The sequence below is a fragment of the Sorex araneus genome, chromosome 9 (genome assembly GCF_027595985.1).
Source record: "Sorex araneus isolate mSorAra2 chromosome 9, mSorAra2.pri, whole genome shotgun sequence".
Lineage (NCBI taxonomy): Eukaryota > Metazoa > Chordata > Mammalia > Eulipotyphla > Soricidae > Sorex > Sorex araneus.
Window position 1 is genome coordinate 9,568,401 of NC_073310.1, and position 20,347 is coordinate 9,588,747.

General features: G+C 52.8%; 1 protein-coding gene across 1 annotated transcript in view; it reads left to right on the forward strand.

Moving 5' to 3' along the window:
* SRRM4 (serine/arginine repetitive matrix 4) overlaps positions 1 to 20,347 on the forward strand; it is a 166,345-nt gene that overhangs the window by 119,741 nt on the left and 26,257 nt on the right. The window contains exons 3-8 of the mRNA XM_055146584.1: positions 1,819 to 1,905; positions 5,753 to 5,824; positions 8,430 to 8,456; positions 10,292 to 10,342; positions 12,614 to 12,712; positions 15,414 to 15,567. Of these exons, the coding sequence (XP_055002559.1) occupies positions 1,819 to 1,905; positions 5,753 to 5,824; positions 8,430 to 8,456; positions 10,292 to 10,342; positions 12,614 to 12,712; positions 15,414 to 15,567 (490 nt within the window). The remainder of the gene's footprint in view (positions 1 to 1,818; positions 1,906 to 5,752; positions 5,825 to 8,429; positions 8,457 to 10,291; positions 10,343 to 12,613; positions 12,713 to 15,413; positions 15,568 to 20,347) is intronic.

Consider the following 20,347-nt stretch of genomic DNA (forward strand, 5'->3'; position numbering starts at 1 on the left):
GTCATAAGCATTTCGCTTTATTAGATGTCAGTGGAGTTAAAGACTTCATCCTGGTGGTCTTTATTTTTAACCTGTTTCTAGTGACTTACCTAAAAATGGTTTCCACTCAGCTCTATCATTTTTACTTATTGGCGTTGCCGGAGTCTGACTTAAATTCTAATCACCTGATCATTTCTTTTCCTAGTAACCCTAATGATCTAGCCTCCTAGCCTGGAATTAAAGGCAGGAGCGTTTTATGGCGTTATCTAACGAGTCAAGCAATTACAATCTCAGCCACGTGAAGCCAGTTTGAGGAAGCATCTGGTGTAGAGCGAAAACTCTCAGGGAAGGGATGACACAGACCTCCATTCAGGTCCCAGTTCAGAGCCTGTCTCACCGTATCATTGCGGGTGACAGAAAATACATGTCTGAGTCTTATGTCCGTCACTGTTAAAATGAGATAATAAACATCATCCCTTCCACAGTTCACAGTTTTTTTTTTTTGTGGTTTTTGTTTCTTTTTCTTTTTGGTAGTAGCACTGTATCACTGTCATCCTGTTGCTCATCAATTTGCTTGAGCGGGCACCAGTAACGTCTCCATCGTGAGACTTGTTACTGTTTTTGGCATATCGAATATGCCACGGGTAGCTTGCCTGGCTCTGCCATTCGGGCGGGAGAGCTTGCCAGGCTCTCCGGGAGGGACGAAAGAATCAAACCTGGGTCGGCTGTGTGCAGGTAAATGCCTTATCCACTGTGCTATCGCTCCAGTCCCTTTTTGGTAGTACCAAGATAAATATTTTAAAAAACAAAACCAAAAAAAAAAAACCCTTGGCGGGGCTAAAGCAGTAGTACAGTGAGCAGGGTGCTTGTCTTGTGCAAGCAATCCCGGGTTCCATCCTGGGCACTCCATATGGTTCCCCAAACCCCCCAGGAGTGAGCCCTGAGCACAGATCCAGGAGTAAACTCTGAGCAATGCTGATGTAGCTCCAAAGCAAGTGAAAACATTTTTGGCATAGAACAAATAAGTAAACGGCGATTGTGTTACTTCTAAAGATAACAGTACTATCCTTCGTAGTGTTATCTTTTCCCACGAAGTTTCAGCTGAATTATGAGGATTTTGTTCCTAAACTGGTTTTCATCCCAAACCATCTCCTTTTGCCATGGGATAGTGCTTTAAAAAAAAAAATCCCTGGAGCTTGCCCCAATTATAAAATGAGATAACTTGACTTCATTTAAAGACAGCCTGAGTGTTTGAATTTAATTGCACGGGAAATAATTATTCCTGAGGAGTGGAGGTTGTGAGATTCGGCGGGGATGGGAGAGGGGGGGTTGGCGATAGAAGATGTGTTATCACATTACAGGAGACCTTGGCAAATACACTTTTAATAATCAGCTGCTACTTACCATCCCTGCCACCTCCTATTCCATCTCGGGCCAGAAATATAGACATGAGGGCTGGGGGGAGGGAGGGGCAGACCTGCCAATTAATTATTTAAAATGTGATTTATTTACCAAGGCGAGCCATTTGAAAATTCAATAATAAATCTATTAAGGAGCAGTTAACCTCTCTTTACTCGCTTTTAAATAATCCATCGGCGTTGGGGTGGCGTTTGGCATCTGTCTCATTAGGTTGGCATGAGCTCCTTATTTGAGGCACTTGAACCGAAGTGTGACCACAGGCACCGGGAGGTGGGAATTAGGTATTCTCTAGGGAGCCTTCATCCTCCAAGGAGCTGGGCTGTTTCTAGGCAGACACAGCCCACGGCGGGGGTGGGGGGGGCGGGGGCACACTTGGAGTAAAGCTCTGACATGTTCATTCTGGATCCCGTGTTCCCACAGTGCCTCCCAGGACAACGAACAGACGCCGCCACCTGCCTCCAGGGGGAAGAAGAAAAAGAAGAAATCCACCCGGAAGAAGAGAAGGAGGTGAGAGCCCCCCCCCCCCCGGGGGAGGAGAACTCTAAAGGATGGGGAAGGGACACCCTAGGGGCCAGCACCCTCTGAGTGACTCCTGCTGGCTTCAAATCCTCCTCTTCCTCTTCCCCTGCTGCTGTGTGACCTTGGGGACGTCACTTTTCCTCTTTGTGCCATTTCTCCTTCAAGAAGATAAAGAATCTGAAACTCGTGGGCTTTTATGAGAAGTTTCAGTGAAAACTGCAGAAGCAGCTGTCCCCAGTGATAGCTGCAGTCTTTGTCGTAAATGACTAATTTCTCTGAAGTGTCTCTGTCCCTGGAGATGGATTTTTGGTGCTAGAGGATGGGGAGAGTTATACTAAGATGGGGTGCTGGGGGATCGCCAGGAGTTTTGGGTGCTTGACCAGAATCTACCAGGCAAACGTGATGCTTCCGCCACTTCATTTTGACTTTTGAAACCTACTCCAATGCTATTGAAATAGATCAGGTGGAAAACATGCTGTCACCTTTAAGGTGTGTGACATATTCAGTTGGTATTTGTTTCTGCTGTCAAAGGGTCATCATAGTAATTTTGTCTGGAGCCACCAGGCCACAGAGTTACAGAGTCTGTTCTCAGGGCTGGGAGCCTTTCAGATCTATATTCTTAGCGACTTAGCAAAATACGGCACGGCATTGTTTATCGTTATTGTACAGACAGTGAAGCCTTCCGAGAATTCTCACTTGTGCCCACACAGCTTGTTATTGCGATCGAGGTAGCCTGGTTTGCTAGTGACAACGTTTATGCTTTTGGTGTCAGAATTACCTCCCCTCCCACTGCCGCCCAAGTGACCAACGCTATCCTTAGGTCACTTCTGGCCTTCCCCGTCCCTCCATCTTCCCCACCCCACTTGGTAACCTCATTCTTCTGTCAGAGTCCAAGGATATGTTTTCCCTTGCCATCATCCATTTCTATTCTCCGTTCCTTTATGCACCACCTGTGGAGGAAGTCATTTGAAGCATTTGACGTCCCTCTGACTTATTTTGCCTGACATGGCACCCTCTAGTTTCATCCAAGGGGGAGCAACATGCAGGACACTGTCTTTTCACAGAGCTGAGTAGTAGTCCAAGGTGTCTACAGCCCACTGTGTGTATAGACCATCCCTGCTCCTCCTCTGTCATGGGACATTTTGGGTGTTTTGATGCCCTAAGTGCTGCCTTGAACAAGGTGCACAGATATCCTTTCAGATCAATGCCTTTGTGTTCCTGGGGTAGGTGCCGTGGAGTAGAGTTTTAGATTATAGTTATATTTTTTTATGAGGCGTCTCCATGTTGTGTCCCATAGTGGCTGGACCAGATGATGTCCTGTATAGTATGACAAACTCTAGTCACTATGCTGAACATGATATCCTGGAACTTATTATATTATTATTATTATTTAATAAATAATAATAATAATAATTCTCCCTCTGGGAGAACCTGGCAAACCTACCGGGAGTTTCCTGCCCACATGGGAGAATCTCGCAAGGTCCCCATAGTGTATTAATATGCCAAAGCCAGTAACAAGCTGGGTCTCATTCCCCTGACCCTGAAAGAGCCTCCAATGCTACATTGTTGGGAAGGACGAGTAGAGAGAGGCTGCTAAAATCTCAGGGCTAGGATGAATGGAGATGGTACTGAGACCGCTCGAGAAATTCGACAATCAATGAGATGATGATGATGATGATGATGATGATGATGATGATGATCTCCATTTTGGAGATGAGGAAAGAGGGGCTCAGAGGGGGGGGGGGTGGCAGAACTTACAGGGACTTGATCCCAGTGTTCCTGGTTGGCTTCAGCAGAGGTAAAATGTCAAGGATAATGGATTTATTTGTGGGTGATACTGTGTATCTGCGATTGTGTGTGTGTGTCTGTGATTGTGAAGGTGTCTGTGTGTCTGTGTGGTGTCACCTATGCACTCTTTTGTGCCCTTTGAATGTCTACTTTGTATTATTCCTTCGTATTTTTTTTTGTATTTAAAGAGATCCTCAGATTTTCTTCTAGCCTGCAACTCACTAAACTAAGCACCTACCCGTGTTCCCACCAGAGGGCCGGGCAGGAGGACCTGGGGGAGACTCACCTCCAACCTCAGCAGTAGTACTTGAAGAAACCTGCAGGAGGCAGCAGAGAGCAGCGTCTAAGTGACACGCTGCATCTCCAGAATTTTCAGGGCCCTTATTTCGTAGACACCCCTTTAGCCTAGTTCTACAAGGCCCTGCCCCAAGAGGACCCAGATGGGAATATGAATGAAAACCCTGAGCCCTCGTCACTCTAGGGTGAAGGGTAATGACGTGAGCTTCCTGATTTTAGGAGTGAGCAGGATAATTCTTTAAAAGCAAATCCCAGACATAAAGCTTCACCTCGCACCATTCACCCACCATCAGTCCTTCAATCCAATCCATCCACCCACCCATTAACCCACCCACCCACGCACAATCTGTCCACACGCCCACCTACCATCCATCCATCCACCCACCCACCATCATTCATTCACCTCTCCATCCACCCATCCATCCATCCACCATTCATCTATCCCATAAATACTTACTAAGCATAGGACTGGGGACAGGCATTGTGATTTCCTGAGAATCAAGTTGTCCTCAACCATGCATTCCCATATGCTTTGGTTGGCCTGTAACACAGTTGTGTGTGTGTGTGTGTGTGTGTGTGTGTGTGTGTGTTTGAGATGTGTGTATGTGTGTCTTAATTATTGTCCTTTTCATTGGTAGCTAACGTTTCACAACTAGGTATCAGATGAAAATATGGATTTCTTGGGGCTGGAGTGAGAGCACAGCGGATAGGGCGTTTGCCTTGCACGGGGCCAACCCGGGTTCAAATCCCAGCATCCCATATGGTCCCCTGAGCACCGCCAGGAGTAATTCCTGAGTGCAGAACCAGGAGTAACCCCTGTGCATCACCAGGTGTGACCCAAAACCAAAATATAGATAGATAGATAGATAGATAGATAGATAGATAGATAGATAGATAGATTTCTAGTGGCTTATGGGAAAGACAGGTGCCCCGGGAGGTTGTGTTCATGTCCCCCCAACTCACGCGAGCTGCAGCCAGGCCTTCTGTGAGGGGCCTCTGCCCCACTCTGTCTCCTGCTGTAGTTATGCACGTATGCAGCCTGCAAGGCACGTGTGAGCTCCAAGCTCGCACTCGCTCATCGGTGTCTGCCTTGATTCTGTCGGGGGACCAGTTAGAGACTAAACATCAGCAACGACGTGCCCCAGGAGACATCTTGGGGGACTGGCAGGGTGAAGACTGGGGTACGGTCACCTGAACCTCTTGAGTCAGAGTCAAGAGTCTCGGGGTGGGAGGTGGGGGAGTCTGTTTCCTGGGCCTTGATGGCACAACCCCCTGGGGACTGGACCGCAGCCCAGCAAGGGGAGGGAGAGGGGTGGGGTGTGGAGAATAGGGTACAAGAGAGGCCAGAGGTACAGAAGAGGTGCAATAAGGTGTGGGGAAGAGCAAAGTTTCTCTGGTCTGACCAGAGGACAGCTCTGGGTCCTGTAGGCACCAAGACCCAAGTCCCCTGGGCTCCTGTGTGAACCTCAGCTCATCTGCTTCCTGTGTGTCTTTGGTCAAGTCTCCTCACCTCTCTGAACGTCCTTTTTTTGGGAGACAAGAGACCTAACTAGTCTTACCTAGTCGGTGTGTGACTGGATTCAAGGAGAACAGCGCCGTCTGTGATGGTGGAAATGAATGAGCTTTCACTGAATGGTGCTAGGTGTTGCTGAAAGCCATGGGGTGGGGGGGGGGGCTGGAGGAGGGTCTCTGAAGTCCCCCCCTGGCCTGGAAAAGCCCCTGCTGAATTGTATCTCCCCTCCTCTGGCAGGTCCTCCTCTTACAGCCCGTCACCTGTCAAGAAGAAGAAGAAGAAAAGTTCCAAAAAACATAAACGACACAGGTACGGCTCTTCTTCCTCGGCGAACTCACATGGCAGGTGGGGCCGGGGAGGCAGGAGGGGGCGGCCGAGAGATAATGTGGGAGCCTGTCGCCTCCGATGGCGGTCCCCAAGCACAAACACAAGGCCCATCCAAGGCCAAGCCAAGCCGGAAGGGCCACTGGTGAGCGGAGACAGGGGTGAGGCCTCCACGAGCCAATCAGTGGGCGGCTGCCAGAACCCAGGAAGGATACGCCTCAGTCCTTGGTGGGGGGGAGACGGGACTGGACCCCATTTTCAGCATCCTGGGCCCCGCCTGAAGAGAACACGGCGTCTCCGCCTCACTCCGCATTCCCCGTTCCCCAGACACACGTAGCAGCTAGAATGTACGCCTGTGTGGACAGAGGTTAAAGGGTGTGAGTTGGTTTCCGTCCGCAAGGCACGCGCTCCCCACACATTTGCGCTTTTGTGCACACACACACACACACACACACACACTGGCTCTCACACATGCAAGTGTGTGGCAGGGAGGGCTGACAGGAAGAACGGACACCTGAGAATGCAGATGGCTGGCGCTTTGGGACCAAAGTGGGCGCTCCATGTCTATCTGCCAGAGAACCTCCCTTCCGTGGCTCCCCCATTTCTACACATTTCCAAAGCTTGGGGCCCTGGGGGCAGGAAGCTGGAAGCTCCAGGTAGAACTTGGTTTTTTGTTTGGTTTTGTGGTGTTTTTGTTTTGTTTTGTTTTGGTTTTTTTTTTTGCCTGTGGGTGATAGGGTAAGAGTGGTTTTATATTCTCTTTTTGCTTATCTGTATCTTCCAACTTTCCTACACCAATTGTGGATTATTTGTGCAATTAAACAGCCTCATCAGAATGAAAGGTAAGAGCTTGTTTGGGTTGTCCCCTGCATCTCATCCCTGGTTTCAAGGCGCCCTGGCCCCTACGTGGCTGTTTCACAGAGGCCAGAAAGATAGTACAATGGGTAGGGCATTTGCGTAGTATATGCGGCCAACCCACCCCTGACACTGAGCCCTGGCGCCCCATGTGGTCCCCCAGCACTGCCAGGAGCAATTCCTGAGCACAGTGCCAGGAATAAACCCCTGAGCATCTCTAGGTTTGACTTCAAAGGCCAAAAAAAAAAAAAAAACCCAAAAAAGCCAAACCCAATGTGGCTGATAGGCAGAGCAGCACTAGGTCAAAATATCTCCCTGTGTGGCATCTTATGTTGAAGCAATGGCCTGCCTGAGGCTGGAAGCTACCACCTAGGCCCCCTCCAGGGCTGAACTATTTCCAGCATTGGGGGGACTTGCCCATAGCTGCACCTTGAATACCCGATGGCCTCTCGCTCAAGTGTTTCTTCTCTCGAGACTTTGCCTGAAGGGTAGGAACTGGCCTTTTCTGCCAGCTACAGGCAGCTCAGGAAAGGCGGCCAGGCCAACGTGAAAGAGAGAGAGAGAGAGAGAGAGAGAGAGAGAGAGAGAGAGAGATTGAGAGGAGGAGACATTGGTCATCCTGCTTCCCAGTCTCACACCCGAAAATCACCACATGTTGGTCCAGCATCTTTGACCGTGTGAAATGTTTGCTTGGCATTTTTTTTTTTTGGAGGATAAAGCTAGGCCTAAGGGCAGCACTGAGATTTTATTTTTCTTCACTCAATTAACAAGGCCTCAGGGTTTTATTAAAAAAAAATCCCTTTTTATTTTTCACATCTAATTTCTCAAATACCCGTGACGTGTCGTAAATGAGGCATTTGGGCTCCAGAAACAGACCAAAATCTCGACCCAGGATCCTTCCCGCTGTAATGTGAAAATAGGTCATTGTAAGATGCAGAGCTGGTGCTAGGGACTATAAATAAGGCTCAGCTCAGCAGCGTGCCTGGGGCTCAGGGGTGCAGTGGGGGCAGAAGCGTGGGTAAGGGGGTAACCAGCTCACCCCAGAGGAAAAGGCTACCAGGCGAAGATGATGCCCAAAGGGGGCTTTGAGCAGAGAGTAGGAGTTACACAAACTAAGCTGTGTGTCCCTGGGCGGCTTCACCAGCTTCTCTGAGCTTCGGTGTTTTGCTTCAGTGGGGTTAGCGGCATTTCACAGGGTTTGGGGGCAGACTGAACGAGACTCCTCGTGAAATGCTTGGCACAGAGACCGGTCCATGATGATGGTAATGATGCTCAAATCCCAAGGGGAGAGACGAGGGACAGACATGGGACTTGGGGGGAGGGGAGGAGGAAGAGGACTCTCCCTCGGGTGCTCCTGCCTCCTCCAGCCCCCATGGACCACACCCAGGACAGGCTGGCTAACAACCTTCAGTGGGGAAAGGAGCCCCGCTCTCCTTGAGCCTGAAAGTGCCAGAGGCCAAGCCACGTCCCTGTTCTCTGCAGGCGAGGGGGCGCAGGGTGGGCTGGGTCACCTGCCACGGGCACGATTGCCGACACACTGACCCATCGATCCCGGGAATAGAAAATTCAGACTCACCAATATTTGTTTTTTCTTCCCTCCTCCTCCGCCCTCCTCCCTTCTCTGACTCTTCCTGCCATTCCGTGCTCCTTCCTACCCTCCTCTCTCTCTCTCTCTCTCTCTCTCCCCCTTTTTCATTTTCTTCCCCCATCTCTTCCTTTCTTCCCCTTCAACCAGGTCATTCTCCAAGAAAAGAAGGCACAGGTAAGCATGTGCTCAATTCTGGGTGCTCATCTGGGCTTCTACACCCCCGACCCACCACCAAACCGAGGGTGGGAAGCTGCTAGACAGTCTCCAGCCCCACGTTCTTCTTCCCCTCGGCACCTCCCTGGGCCTTTGCCCTCCAGGACAAAGCTCTGGGCTGGTTTCTGGGAAAGGTCTAAATTGCCTCTCGAGTCCCGCTAGGACAGCTGGTGGTTCCCGTGCCAACCCCTCCCTGCGAAGTCCGGTGGCTGTGTTCTGTTGTGTGTCTCCCCACATGTAGAGATGGGGGGGTGGGGCAGATAAAGAAGCATCAAGTTCAGCCATTCCATCAGTCTTCCCAGCTCTCACCCAAGAGACCCGGACCAAGTCCCACCGAGTTCACCCCACAAACTATCACCTGCAAAGTGCTCACTGTACCTGGACCCCTGCAGTAGGCATCTCACCTCCTTCGCCATCTTGTGCAGTGGGGGTGCTTATCATTCCCATTTTACAGATGAGGAAACTGAGACTCAGACAGGAGACTGGCGGGGGGAGGGGGAGGCAGGAACTCAGACACACAGCCAGAATGTGGCCAGACTGAAAATCAAACCAAGGGCTATTATGGGCTGGATGGCTCCTCAAGCAAACAGTCACGCGGCAAGGGGGCTGCGTGCAGAGCCCTTTCACGCCCTCAGTCTCCAAGTGACACGACTCAGCAGACTCATCCATCCACTCAGTGGTCAGGAAACAGCTCCATTTCATGGCCCCAGGAGCCAATTTACCCCAGGCCACCCGGCCACGAAGCCTCAGAGCCGAGACATGAACTTGGTGGGTGGTTCCTGCCTCTTCCCCTGCCCAGACCAAGTCTCAGACATGCGGGGGTCCCCACGGCTAATGCCATGCTGTGATTTCAGCAGGATCATTTCCCTGCTCCCAGTGATATCTTCATGGGGACCTTCGGAAGCCAGTTAGGCTGGACCTGTCAACTTCCGTCCCATCCCCTGGGGTTTCTGTCTGACCTTATCTGGCCCACCAACACCCCAGCTCTCTGATATATATATATATGGATATATATCCATATATATATATCCATATATATATATTTTAAAGAAGAGGCCTAACAAAATCACGTGCTTGACCTTCATGGGTGTTTCAGAATCTGTCACAACTCGTGACTCTTCGGCGTAGCTCCCTGGATGTCCCATTCGATTCTCATGAATGGGATTTGGAAGCCTGAGCTCAGGGGACGGGGGTATGGGGCCTTGCTGCCGCCCATCTGTGTGTTCCCAGCCAGCTTCTTGGGTTTTACATCTGTAAGATGTTGCATTGCTACATGGTGCTCCAACCTTGACTGTAGGAGAAAAATACCCATTAACCGGGGGTTCCTTCCTCGGATGAAAACTTTGCAAAAGGCGGATGCTATTGTTAGCTTTGGGAGAAAGCTACAACTGTGTTTTTTTCTCTGCACCCCCATTTCTTAGGTGAGGTGTTCAGTTGAGTCAATTCCTTTCCCCGCAATATTTTGTGTGAAACATTTTCCTGGCCTTGAAAGTCATTGGCCAGCCCTGGCCTGGAGACCATTCTATGTCACAGGGCATCATTTTAACTCCTTGGTTGTTATTTCGGGGAGGGGCCACACCAGCATATTTGTGGGGGTTGCTCCCAGCTCAGAGCGGAGGAATCACACCGAGCAATACTGAGGAATCGAACCCAGACCACCTCCTGAATGCCAATCACACACACGCCAGGCCTTTAAAACAGCCCCCCCCCCCCCGCCCCGCAGCCCTAATTCCTTACAAGCTCCCTATTCACCTGGCAATTTTCCTCCTTTAATTAATCGGCCGTTTCTCTTTTAGCTCCTCTAGCCCGAAAAGCAAAAGAAAGGAAGAGAAGAGGCACAAAAAACAGTAAGTGGAGACCCCCGCCTCCCCCCCAACACACACACACACACACACACACACACACACACACACACACACACACACACACACACACACAGTCCCAGCCCCAGCCCCAGCCCCGGGAACGCACAGGGGGTCCTGGTCTTTGAAGGCTGAGTGTGTCACTATTGCCAAATCCAGGGGACGAGAGAGAGAGAGGAGTGGGGCGGGAGGAAGAAGGCAGGACAAGGGAGCCAGAACTCAGCGCCGACAAGCAGCTGTGGGGTGGGGTATGCACGCATGCACAGGTCGTGTCAGTGACCGCGTGTGGACGCATGTCTAGCTGCAGGTGCATGGACGCGGACAGGGTGCCCCGCACCTCCCGTGCGTGTGAAATCCTCCCCGTGCCCGTGCGTGCCTTGTGCGTCCCTCGGTAAGGTGGGGTGGCTACGTGTGGTGGGCGCCCTGGAGGTGGTGGTTCATGCCCTCCTGGCGCGCAGACGGAGGCCGCGTGGGTGCAGGGCGGGCAGTGCGGCCGGGCGGGCGGGCGTGGACGCGCGTTTCCAGGGATTCCCAGCAGTGCCCGGAGCTCCTGTGCGCATGTGCAAGATGGTCCGCCGCGCGTGTCCAGCCCGCGGAGCCTGCTGAGGGGTGCGAATCACGTGGACTGGGCTGGGGGGGGGGGTGCTGCTCCCTGGTGCCCAGGGGGCGTGCTGGGTGGGCGTGAGTAGCTAAGGGGTGGAGGAGGGGGGAGCACCATCACATCCATGTGCCCGCGTGCGTGCGTGCGTGTGGGCAGACGGTGGGTGCTCCGAGCACCCACCCCGGGCTCCATCTGGGTCGCGGTTTATCGCTGGTGGTAGAAGCTCCAATCAGCCGGCGCCGCCTGCAGAGTTCAGTACCCAGGCAAATTAAAAGTAAATTTGGTTACGACCCACCTACTTTACATCCTGCAAAGCGCGAGCGCGAGTATTTTCCAATCAACTACCATTTTATCTTCTGCCAAGAGGCTTCTAAAGTCAGGATGAAAGGCAGGGGGATATGAGACAGCCCCCGTGGGTTGCCTCCAAGGGACCCTCCACTCAAGGTCATTGCTGCAAAGGGCACCCCCCCCCCCCCCGCCAATTTACCACCTCAAACCCTGGGCAGGCTTCAGAGGAGGCTGTAGAGCTTGGAGTGAACTCAGAGGACTTCCCTCTCGTCTGGCTTGTTTAGTTCCAGTCCAGAGACAACGCTGGGCTTGGAGATTGAGTGTGTGTTCACAGACTCTCTGCAGAGACGTCTCCCCACCTCTCAGCTGCAGTATAGACAGCCCCCGAGCCAAGACTGCTTGCTTGCAGGGGACCCATGGAGGGCGGGCACCTCAAGAAGGTCCATTATTGGGGCTGGAGCGATAGCACAGCGGGTAGGGCGTTTGCCTTGCACGCGGCCGACCCAGGTTCGAATCCCAGCATCCCATATGGTCCCCTGAGCACGGCCAGGGCTGGTTCCTGAGTGCAGAGCCAGGAGTAACCCCTGAGCATCGCCGGGTGTGACCCAAAAAGCAAAAAAAAAAAAAAGAAGAAGAAGGTCCATTATCTCGGGAAGGGTCAGCGTTTTTGTTGCCTTTTTCCATGGACACTGCACAGGCGAGGAATATGGACTCCAGGTTCCAGATCTGAGGTCACAAATGGGCAACCTACAGGCCTCACTGGTGCTGCAAACTGGCATGGTGTGCCCCCGATGATATCTTATGTTTCTTTAAAAAAAAAAAGAAAGAAATGAGCTTCCACTGAAAACACGAATATTTTATATACAAAGATTGAGCCCAGGGACCGGAGGATAGTGCAGTGGGGAGGGCATTTACCTTGCATGTGGCTGGCCCGGGTTCGATCCCCGGCATCCCATATAGTCCCACAGCACCACCAGGAGTAATTCCCGAGTGCAGAGCCAGGAATAAACCCTGAGAACATCACCGGGTGTTTTGACCCAATAAAGCAAAAATGAAGAATAAAAAGGAGCGTAAGGGCCTCCGAGGTTCTGTTTCTCTGCGCCTGGCCCACAGGTGTATGGGGACACCTGGGAGTGGGGGATTCTGTGGCACTAGGAGGAGGTGCCCTGCCAGCGCGGGTCAGGTCAGGCCCCCGCCCGTCTGCTGCCGGGAAAGAGGAACTCGGCTCCTTTCCCCACACTCTGGGGCTCAGTGCAGCTGGGGCCAGGCTGGGGAAGATGCCCTGAGTGAACTTGGGGTGCACGAGTATCCTCCGTCCCCCCTCTCTCCTCCTCCTCTGATTCTTTCCTTCTCAACCGCCTCCCAAGATCACGCAGCCGGCCCCGAAAGTCTCACCGCCATGGCGACCGCCGCTGCCCCTCGCGGTCCCAGAGCTTGGAGTGTCGCTCCTCCAGCTGTGAGAGCAGGTAAGCGCCCGCCCCGGGCCGGGTCTGCCCCATGCTGTCCGGGTGTCTGTCTGGCACTGTCCGGGGGACACGTGGTGCGGGAGGTGGGTCCTATCCCCACAGAAAACGGCTGTGGGACAGAAGGAGCTGGAGGGGCCGGGGGACAACAGCTTAAAGGACTGGCGCACAGGCAGGCACGAGGCCCCAGGTTGGATCCCCAGCATTGCATGGCCCCAGACCACAGTGCTGTGGGTCTCCAGCACCTCCGGGTTTCGAACAGCACCACACCAGCAGACTGAAGTGCCCTAGCATCAGTCCCTCACGGCTGGGCGAGGGTGACCAAGAATGCCCTCCAACCCCCAGGCCCCAGCCACTGTAGAGGCTCGCTACAATTAAAAATAATAATAATAATAATAATAATAATAATAAGCTTACTGCTTCCATGTACACAATCACGCATGCAGTCCTTGACCCGTGCAAGTGTCCCGCACAGCCCCAAGTGCTAACTCCTCTGAGTGCTCACACTGAGGTGCTCACACTGCCCACCTCAGCTTACAGCCTCGGGAGGTGGGAAACATTGGTATCCCACTTTGAAGGATGAGGAAACTGAGGTGTAGGGAAAGGGAGGGACTTGCGACGCTGTTGGCTGCTAAGCCATGGGGTGAGCGTGGTGGAACCCGGGGAGTCTGGGCTCGGCGTGCTCCCCAAGGGTGAGTCCCAACACAGAGAAGCGAACCAACCCATGGAAGGTCCCAGAGCAAGGACCACGCCCTGATGCCCCTCTCCCAGCCAACACCGCCTAACCTGGGCCCTGTCTTTGCTGCCACATCTGTGACGTTCACGGCCCACGTCTGGGGTTGTGCCCTCGCGGCCACCGTACCCGGTGTCTCAGCTCGATGCTCTCTCTGGGTGAGATTTCTGAAGCTATCCATCCTGAGAAAGACCTCCCCTGTGAGGGCCAAGCTCTGGTTCTGTGAGGGCCCCCCACATCCACCCCGCACATGCTCCTAAAAGATTCCCCCAGGGCAGCGACATCGCATGGCATGCGTCTGTCCGTCCTGCAAGGTGCAGTCAACACTCTTGGTCTCTGCACCCCCACCCCCCCACCCCCAGTCTGTGCCTGGGCCCCTCTGCCTGGTGGAGCGGGGCTGTCCCACTGACTGTGACAGCCCAGACATGGCACTGGCGGGTGGAAGGAGCCCAGCCTGGTCACAGTGATTGACAGCTGGGGCGGGCACATTGCTTTCTGGGACTCCGCCCCAGCCCTGGCTTCAGGCCCAAGGTGAATGACTGGACTCGTGGCCTGTGTTAGGGAAGGGGGCAGGGCCTACGGAGGGCACTTCCAGCCCCTATCCTGAGCCTCAGTTCCTTTGTTCTATAGAAGGGACCGGAAAGGTTTTTGCACACAAGCAAACCAATCAGAGGCTGTTTTCCTTCCTCCCGGAGATCCAAGTTAGCCGGCCCTGCAGACAGCAAGTGACTGAAACGTCAATGGTTCTTTCTGTCTCCACTGCAGCCAGGGCAGCCAGATCGAGATCTGACAAGCTCAGACATAGGAGGCGTCTCTGTCACTTCTGTCAGCTCCCCCCATCCCGCCCCCAGTTTTGGGTGGCTGTCAGTGGATGTGTACTTCACAGATGGCAAAGTCACATACACAGAGGCATGCAGATACACGCATTTCTGTTTATAAACACTTGAAAACACAGATGGACACACCCAGACACACACAGACGGCAGACAGACAGACAGTCGCACCAAGATAATGAGACAAAATCAGGGCAGGAACGTTTTCTGTAGTCACAGTTGCCTTCCCAGGATCCCTCCCCCCCATAGAGTTTGAGGTACATAAATAAACATGTGTTGAAAGACTACATAAGAGATTGAATGAATGCATGAATGAACGGGCAAGTTGGATAGGTGGGTGAACTGATGGATGGTAGATTGGTGGGTTGGGTGTATGGATGGGTGAGTGAGTAGATGGTGAGCAGATGGTGGATGTATATGTGAATGGATGGATGGATAGGTGGAAGAATGGGTGAGTGGTAGGTAGGTGGATGGATGAGTGGATGGTGGGTGGATGGATGGATGGATGGATGGATGGATGGATGTGTGGGTGGGTGGATGAAAGGGTGAGTGAGTAGGAGTATAGGTGGATAGGTGAGTAGGTAAGTGGATAGATGGATGGTGGGTGGGTGGATAGATGGATGGTGGGCGGGTGGATGGATGGATGGTGGGTGGGTTGGTGGATGGGTGAGTAGGTAAGTGAATGGATGGATGGGTGGATGGGTTGGTGGGTGGGTGGATGGGTGAGTGGTTAGGAAGATAGATGAGTGGGCTGTGGATGGATGGATGAATGAATGGATGGAGGGGTTGATGATTGATGGATGGGAGGGTGGGTGGGTGTTTGGGCAGATGGTGAATGGGTAAACGAGTGGATGACTGAGCTATATGCTGTGGGTGGATCAATACACAACTAATTCAGACAGACCCACTAAACCAGCATTCTTCAGCCTTTTACACCTGCAGCCAGCACCTGTCTGTATATTGGTTCATGGACCAGCAGTTAGAACCAATGTGTAGAACATCCACCGTTCCACCCCTGCAGACGGGCACTTTCGACCCCTGTAAACAGGAGACCCCTGAACTAAATCATCGACAGACCTTCACCTCCCCCTAGCAGGCCCCCTTTGAGAAGACTCAGGTCCTTCTCCCCCGTCCACAGACACCGCGGCCGGTCTCCTGAGGGAAGGCGGAAGTCCCGCCGAAGGCGCTCTGGCCACAGTTCCAAGAGCCTCTCCAAGGCCATCCCTGAGGCCCGGTCCAGCCGCCCACCCAGTCAGCCCCTCCCGCTGAGCTGCCTGTCGTCCAGGAGTGTAGTAAGTATTCCGAACAGCCTGCTGTGACCGTCGTGGCCAAACTCCTGGGGGAGGTGGAGGCACAAGCTTAGGGCTACGCCCGATGCTTCAATCCTTTGGGGGGAAAATGCCTCACTGGATTCAGACCTCGTATTGAATAACCAAACCGTTACCTACTAGCCTTCAGCAGCATTCGGCTCGGGTGTTTGGGGAACAGGAAGGGAGACGGGGCTGCACACCCAGGCTTCTTGTCAGCATTTGAAAACTGCATCTTGGTTTCTAGACAACATCTGTAGGAAGAAGGGGCGGGGCTGGGGATGGGGCTGTCACAGGAGGTTTGGGGACAGGGAAAGAAAGGCGGCGGCGGGAGGGGGGATGTCTTTGATGTCACAGGCTCTCCAGCTTTCTGCTGAAGCCTGCGTTTTTGCGCCACTGATCAGCAGTCAGGATGTGATTTCACTGGTGGAAACACAGCTCTGAATTTCTGTGAGAATCTCCCATCAAGAGCCCTTGACCACTGCCCTCTCATGCGTATCAGGGAGTCCAGCTACTCTTCTGAGTCGGTCCCTTCCACAGATGGAAAGGGGGGCAAACAGGCTCAGAGAAGTTAAGTTCTGGGGGAAATTCATACAGCAGAGCAAAGAAAGAACCCCGCAAAGCATTGGCTGGCACCCGGACCTCGGTTCAGAGGTCAAAGGGAGGAGCTGGGGTGTGACTTCAGATAGTTTGACAGGGGGGTGCCTAGGCACTTGAATCTGATTCAAGTCCCAGAGGGCCACTTCCTAACTGAGGGGCCCTTTGAGCAAGTTCCTTCACCCCATCATCCCGTATCCTCCTCGGCAAACCAGAAGTGACCCGACTCCCATCTGGGGTCGTAAGGGATGTCCACTAAGATAAAGTAGGTGAAATCCTTCGACGACTGTAATGGGGCATGCACACACATAGGATTCTGACCTCTGAGTGACCCAATGCAGGGTTCTTCAACCTTGGTACACCCGCCGACTGGGAAACATAAAAATATTTTGCAGACTGGCTGATGGCTAAGGCAGAGACCAAAACCCAGGTAGATCGTATTTTATAAAACATGGTATCGTAAAATCACAGTTCTCTTCTAGCACAACATCTGTGGCTTGCTCGGAGGTTAGAAATTCTTGGCAGACCACCAGAAAATTTCCGTAGACTGCCGTGGGCCCACGGAGCACAGTTTGAAGAGCAAGGCCGTAAGCACAGTGGCAGCTGACGTCTGGAGCGCGCCTGGGCTCTTGAGCCTCTCAGAGAGGTGCTGCCTTGGCAAGAAGGTGGCAGGAGTGAGGAAAGGCTCCGGGGTGCTGGCTGGGGGACCAGGGGGCAGAACAGGTGAACCGGAGTAGCTGGGGATAGTGGGTTCGATCGTGAGAGTCTGCAGCATGTTCTAGAAACTTCTATTTAAGACGAAGCACCTGTGTCACCAAGACCTAGACCTGACTAGAGTCGCCCACAATTCTCCTTGTAATCCCACCTCCATTTTTCAGAGATGCCTGGGGGTGCTGGGGCCACGCAGGTGGGATCTTCCCATCCCGTATAAGAAGGGCGAGTCCAGAGCTACCTGAGTCCTGCTCTTGACTTGGGTGAAACAAACAACTCATCCACTCTCCCTCCCCACCCTGCCCCAGCCTCAGTTTCCTTAACTGGCAAATGTCCCCGTTTCAGCTCCATCAAGGCTCGGGGCCAAAGGATAGATGAAGAAATGCTCTTCTCCCGCTCTCCAAGAGCTCACGGTCTGGGCACTGATAGAGTCCTGGAGACAGAGAAGTGTGGGGAGGAGGGCTGAGGTGCAGTGGCTGAGCACTGTTTTGAGAGCAGGAGACTAAGGCTCAAGGAGGTGAAATGATTTCAAGCTTCGGCAGCTCCTCGGGTACCAGAGGACAGAGGCAATGATGGAGAGAAAAGCCGCTGACTTCAAACCCTTTCCCAGTTGCAAGGGATTCTCTGTCGTGTCTGTTCGTTCTGGAGAGGGAATTTGGAAGGAGCTGGTCAAGACTGAGGCCAGAGAAGCGCAGACTCAGACCGGAGAGATAGTACAGTGGTTAGGGCACTGGCCTTGCGTATGGCTGACCCCAGCACCCAAAATGGTCCGCTGGACATCTCCAGGAGAGATTGCGGAGTGCAGAGCCAGGAGTAAGCCCTGTGCACAACCAACAAAAGAAAAGAATAAGAGCGGATTCCTTTTTACCTCTCTCTGCCTCTAGCTCGGGACAAAAGTTGCCACAAACCTCTTACCAACAAATACTTGAGTAGGTGCCATGATTCAAACAGGGAGGGTGGGGGCAGAGTGTTGGTCCCTAACAGAGGGGTTAGGAAACCCCCGAACCTGAGGATGTAGCAGAAGGTAATGACAAAACTGTCATTGGAGCTGTTCTGACCCCAGCTCCCTGCAGGACCCTGGGGAATAGCAATAAGTCAGGGGCTGGAGCAATAGCATAGCGGGTGGGGCGTTTGCCTTGTACACGGCTGACTCAGGTTCGATTCCCAGCATCCTATATGGTCCCCTGAGCACTGCCAGGGTTAATTCCTGAGTGCAGAGCCAGGAGTAACCCTTGTGCATCGCCGGGGGTGACCCAAAAAGAAAAAAAAAAGCAATAAATTATGCCTCTTGAGTGCCTATGAGGTGCCAGGCATGGATTTCTGGAGTATCTCTGCCCCCCCGCCCCTCCCTTAAGCATGGTTCTGTCCAAGATACCGTCTTCTGAATCTTCTATCCAAAATTCAGAACAGCCATGGGGCCGGAGCGATAGCACAGCGGGTAGGGCGTTTGCCTTGCACGCGGTTGACCCGGGTTCGATCCCCGGCATCCCATATGGTCCCCCAAGCACTGCCAGGAGTAATTCCTGAGTGCAAAGCCAGGAGTAACCTCTGAGCATCGCTGGGTGTGACCCAAAAAGCAAAAAAAAAAAATTCAGAACAGCCAGATGAGAGAGGCAGAACAGACCTGCGGCATAGACAGGGGAAACGAGACCGAGGGAGGGTGCAAGGAAGGTCCACCCGCCCTGCAGACTCATCTCCCAGCTTCTGGCACCTTCTGCCAAAGTCTTGAGCTCTTACCCAGTGGGCTCTCCATCACTCCGCGCGGGTTCAAGGCGGCCTCGCGGAGAGAGGGGGGGTCGGGTAGACAGGCGGTGGGAGACGCGGGAGGTGTGGGGGCCCGTTCCGTTTCGCTTCCCGGATGGCAGGTGGCAGATCACTGTCAGCTCTGACTTTTGCCAAGCAAGGACGCGGTCAAGGAAACCCCGGTCTGGCGTGAGGGGCCCGTTTCCCGGGTAGTAGAAGAGGTGGGTGGGGCACGGCCTCTGGAGCCAGGACGAGCCTGCAGACCAAACGCGTGTAGCGGGGATGGAAAACTCATTACCTTGGAGCGGTCTGTTTTCACACGTCCGTGTGGATGGGTGAGCAATTTGTCTAATTGGATCCTCAGAGAGATGTTTGAGAACCGAAGGCGGCGGCGGGGGCTGGCGAGGAGCTCAGAGAAGTAGAAACGTTGGCTCCCACCCATAGAGAGGGTCCAGCAGAGAAGACCGGATCCTTTCCTGGGGGGGGGGGTCTAAGGCCAATGGGGGAGGGGGGAACAACCCCCCCATCGCCCCCACTCCCCGCAATCCTGGTGCAGTCTGTCTCCCCCACCCCCTTTGCTCCCTGACGGCTCCCACCGGTCAATGAATCCATTCTTTTGCTGTCTTCCTAATTAGTTTGCAAAGAAAGATGAACAGCAAGGAAAATAAACTTAATGTCTTTGTGAAACAAAAGCCTTTTTTTTTTTCCGAAAGGCATAACCAGAACCCCCTAGCTAAAACCTCTGCCATGTAATTCTATATTCACCCGAGAATTTCCAGTCCCCCATATGGCAAGGGAGGGGAGAAAAAAAAATTTATAGCCATCTCTCTCCATGGGGCCATTTGAAGCTCAGTAAATGGACTTGTTCAGTTTAATTGGAATTCTCTTCTTGATTGTATTTTTGTAACCTATTAGGCTGCGCTGCCTCTTGATCTCAGAATTCAGCTGAAATTAAATTTTGAAGTGTAAGTGAGAGGTTGCCTTTTTTTCCCTGTTCTTGATTAAATAATGATTTGAAACAAAAACAATAAATAACAGTGCCGGCTTCCCTGGAGGGCTGAGAGAGACTCCCAGTGATCTATCAGAAGCTGGAGTTCATAGTGGGGGGATTTAATTACTTATTAGAAAAACCCAAGTGTTAGCACCAAGTGTATTAAGGAACCAGGAGACGAGGCGAGTTTATGGGTTCTGCATCCGTGAGGGGGGCGCGATGGGGGTGGAATTTCACATGGTGGGGAGAGCAAAGAGGGGAACGGGGAGGGGGAACAGTTGTTTCCTTTTTCTCAATGACCTTCAGATTTCAAAAAACACTTTCTCCTCAAAGAAGGTAGGAGGGGGGGAGGAACTGAGATGCTTAATCTCAACTGGGAAAGAAAGAGCTTGTAAATAAATAGCTCTGGGGTTGGAGATGCTTCATGGCTCTGGTCTCGGATTCTTTCATGGACCAAGGAGGGATTAAAGGGCTAGAGACAGGAAGCTGAAGCATTTGCTAGTGCTGGACGGAAGCCACGGACCATTCCGGAGGCACCAAGTGGGCGCCACTTTCCACGTGATGAGTAGCAGGAAGTGCCTGAGCAGAGGGTCACCCAGGTAGATGTCCTGGGGACTGGGGCAGATTTGGGGCCTGAGAGATAGTACAGCAGAGTCGTGCCAGCTTAAATCCTTGGCACCTCAGGGGGGGGTGTCCAGTCCTGCCAGGATTGCATCCTTGAGC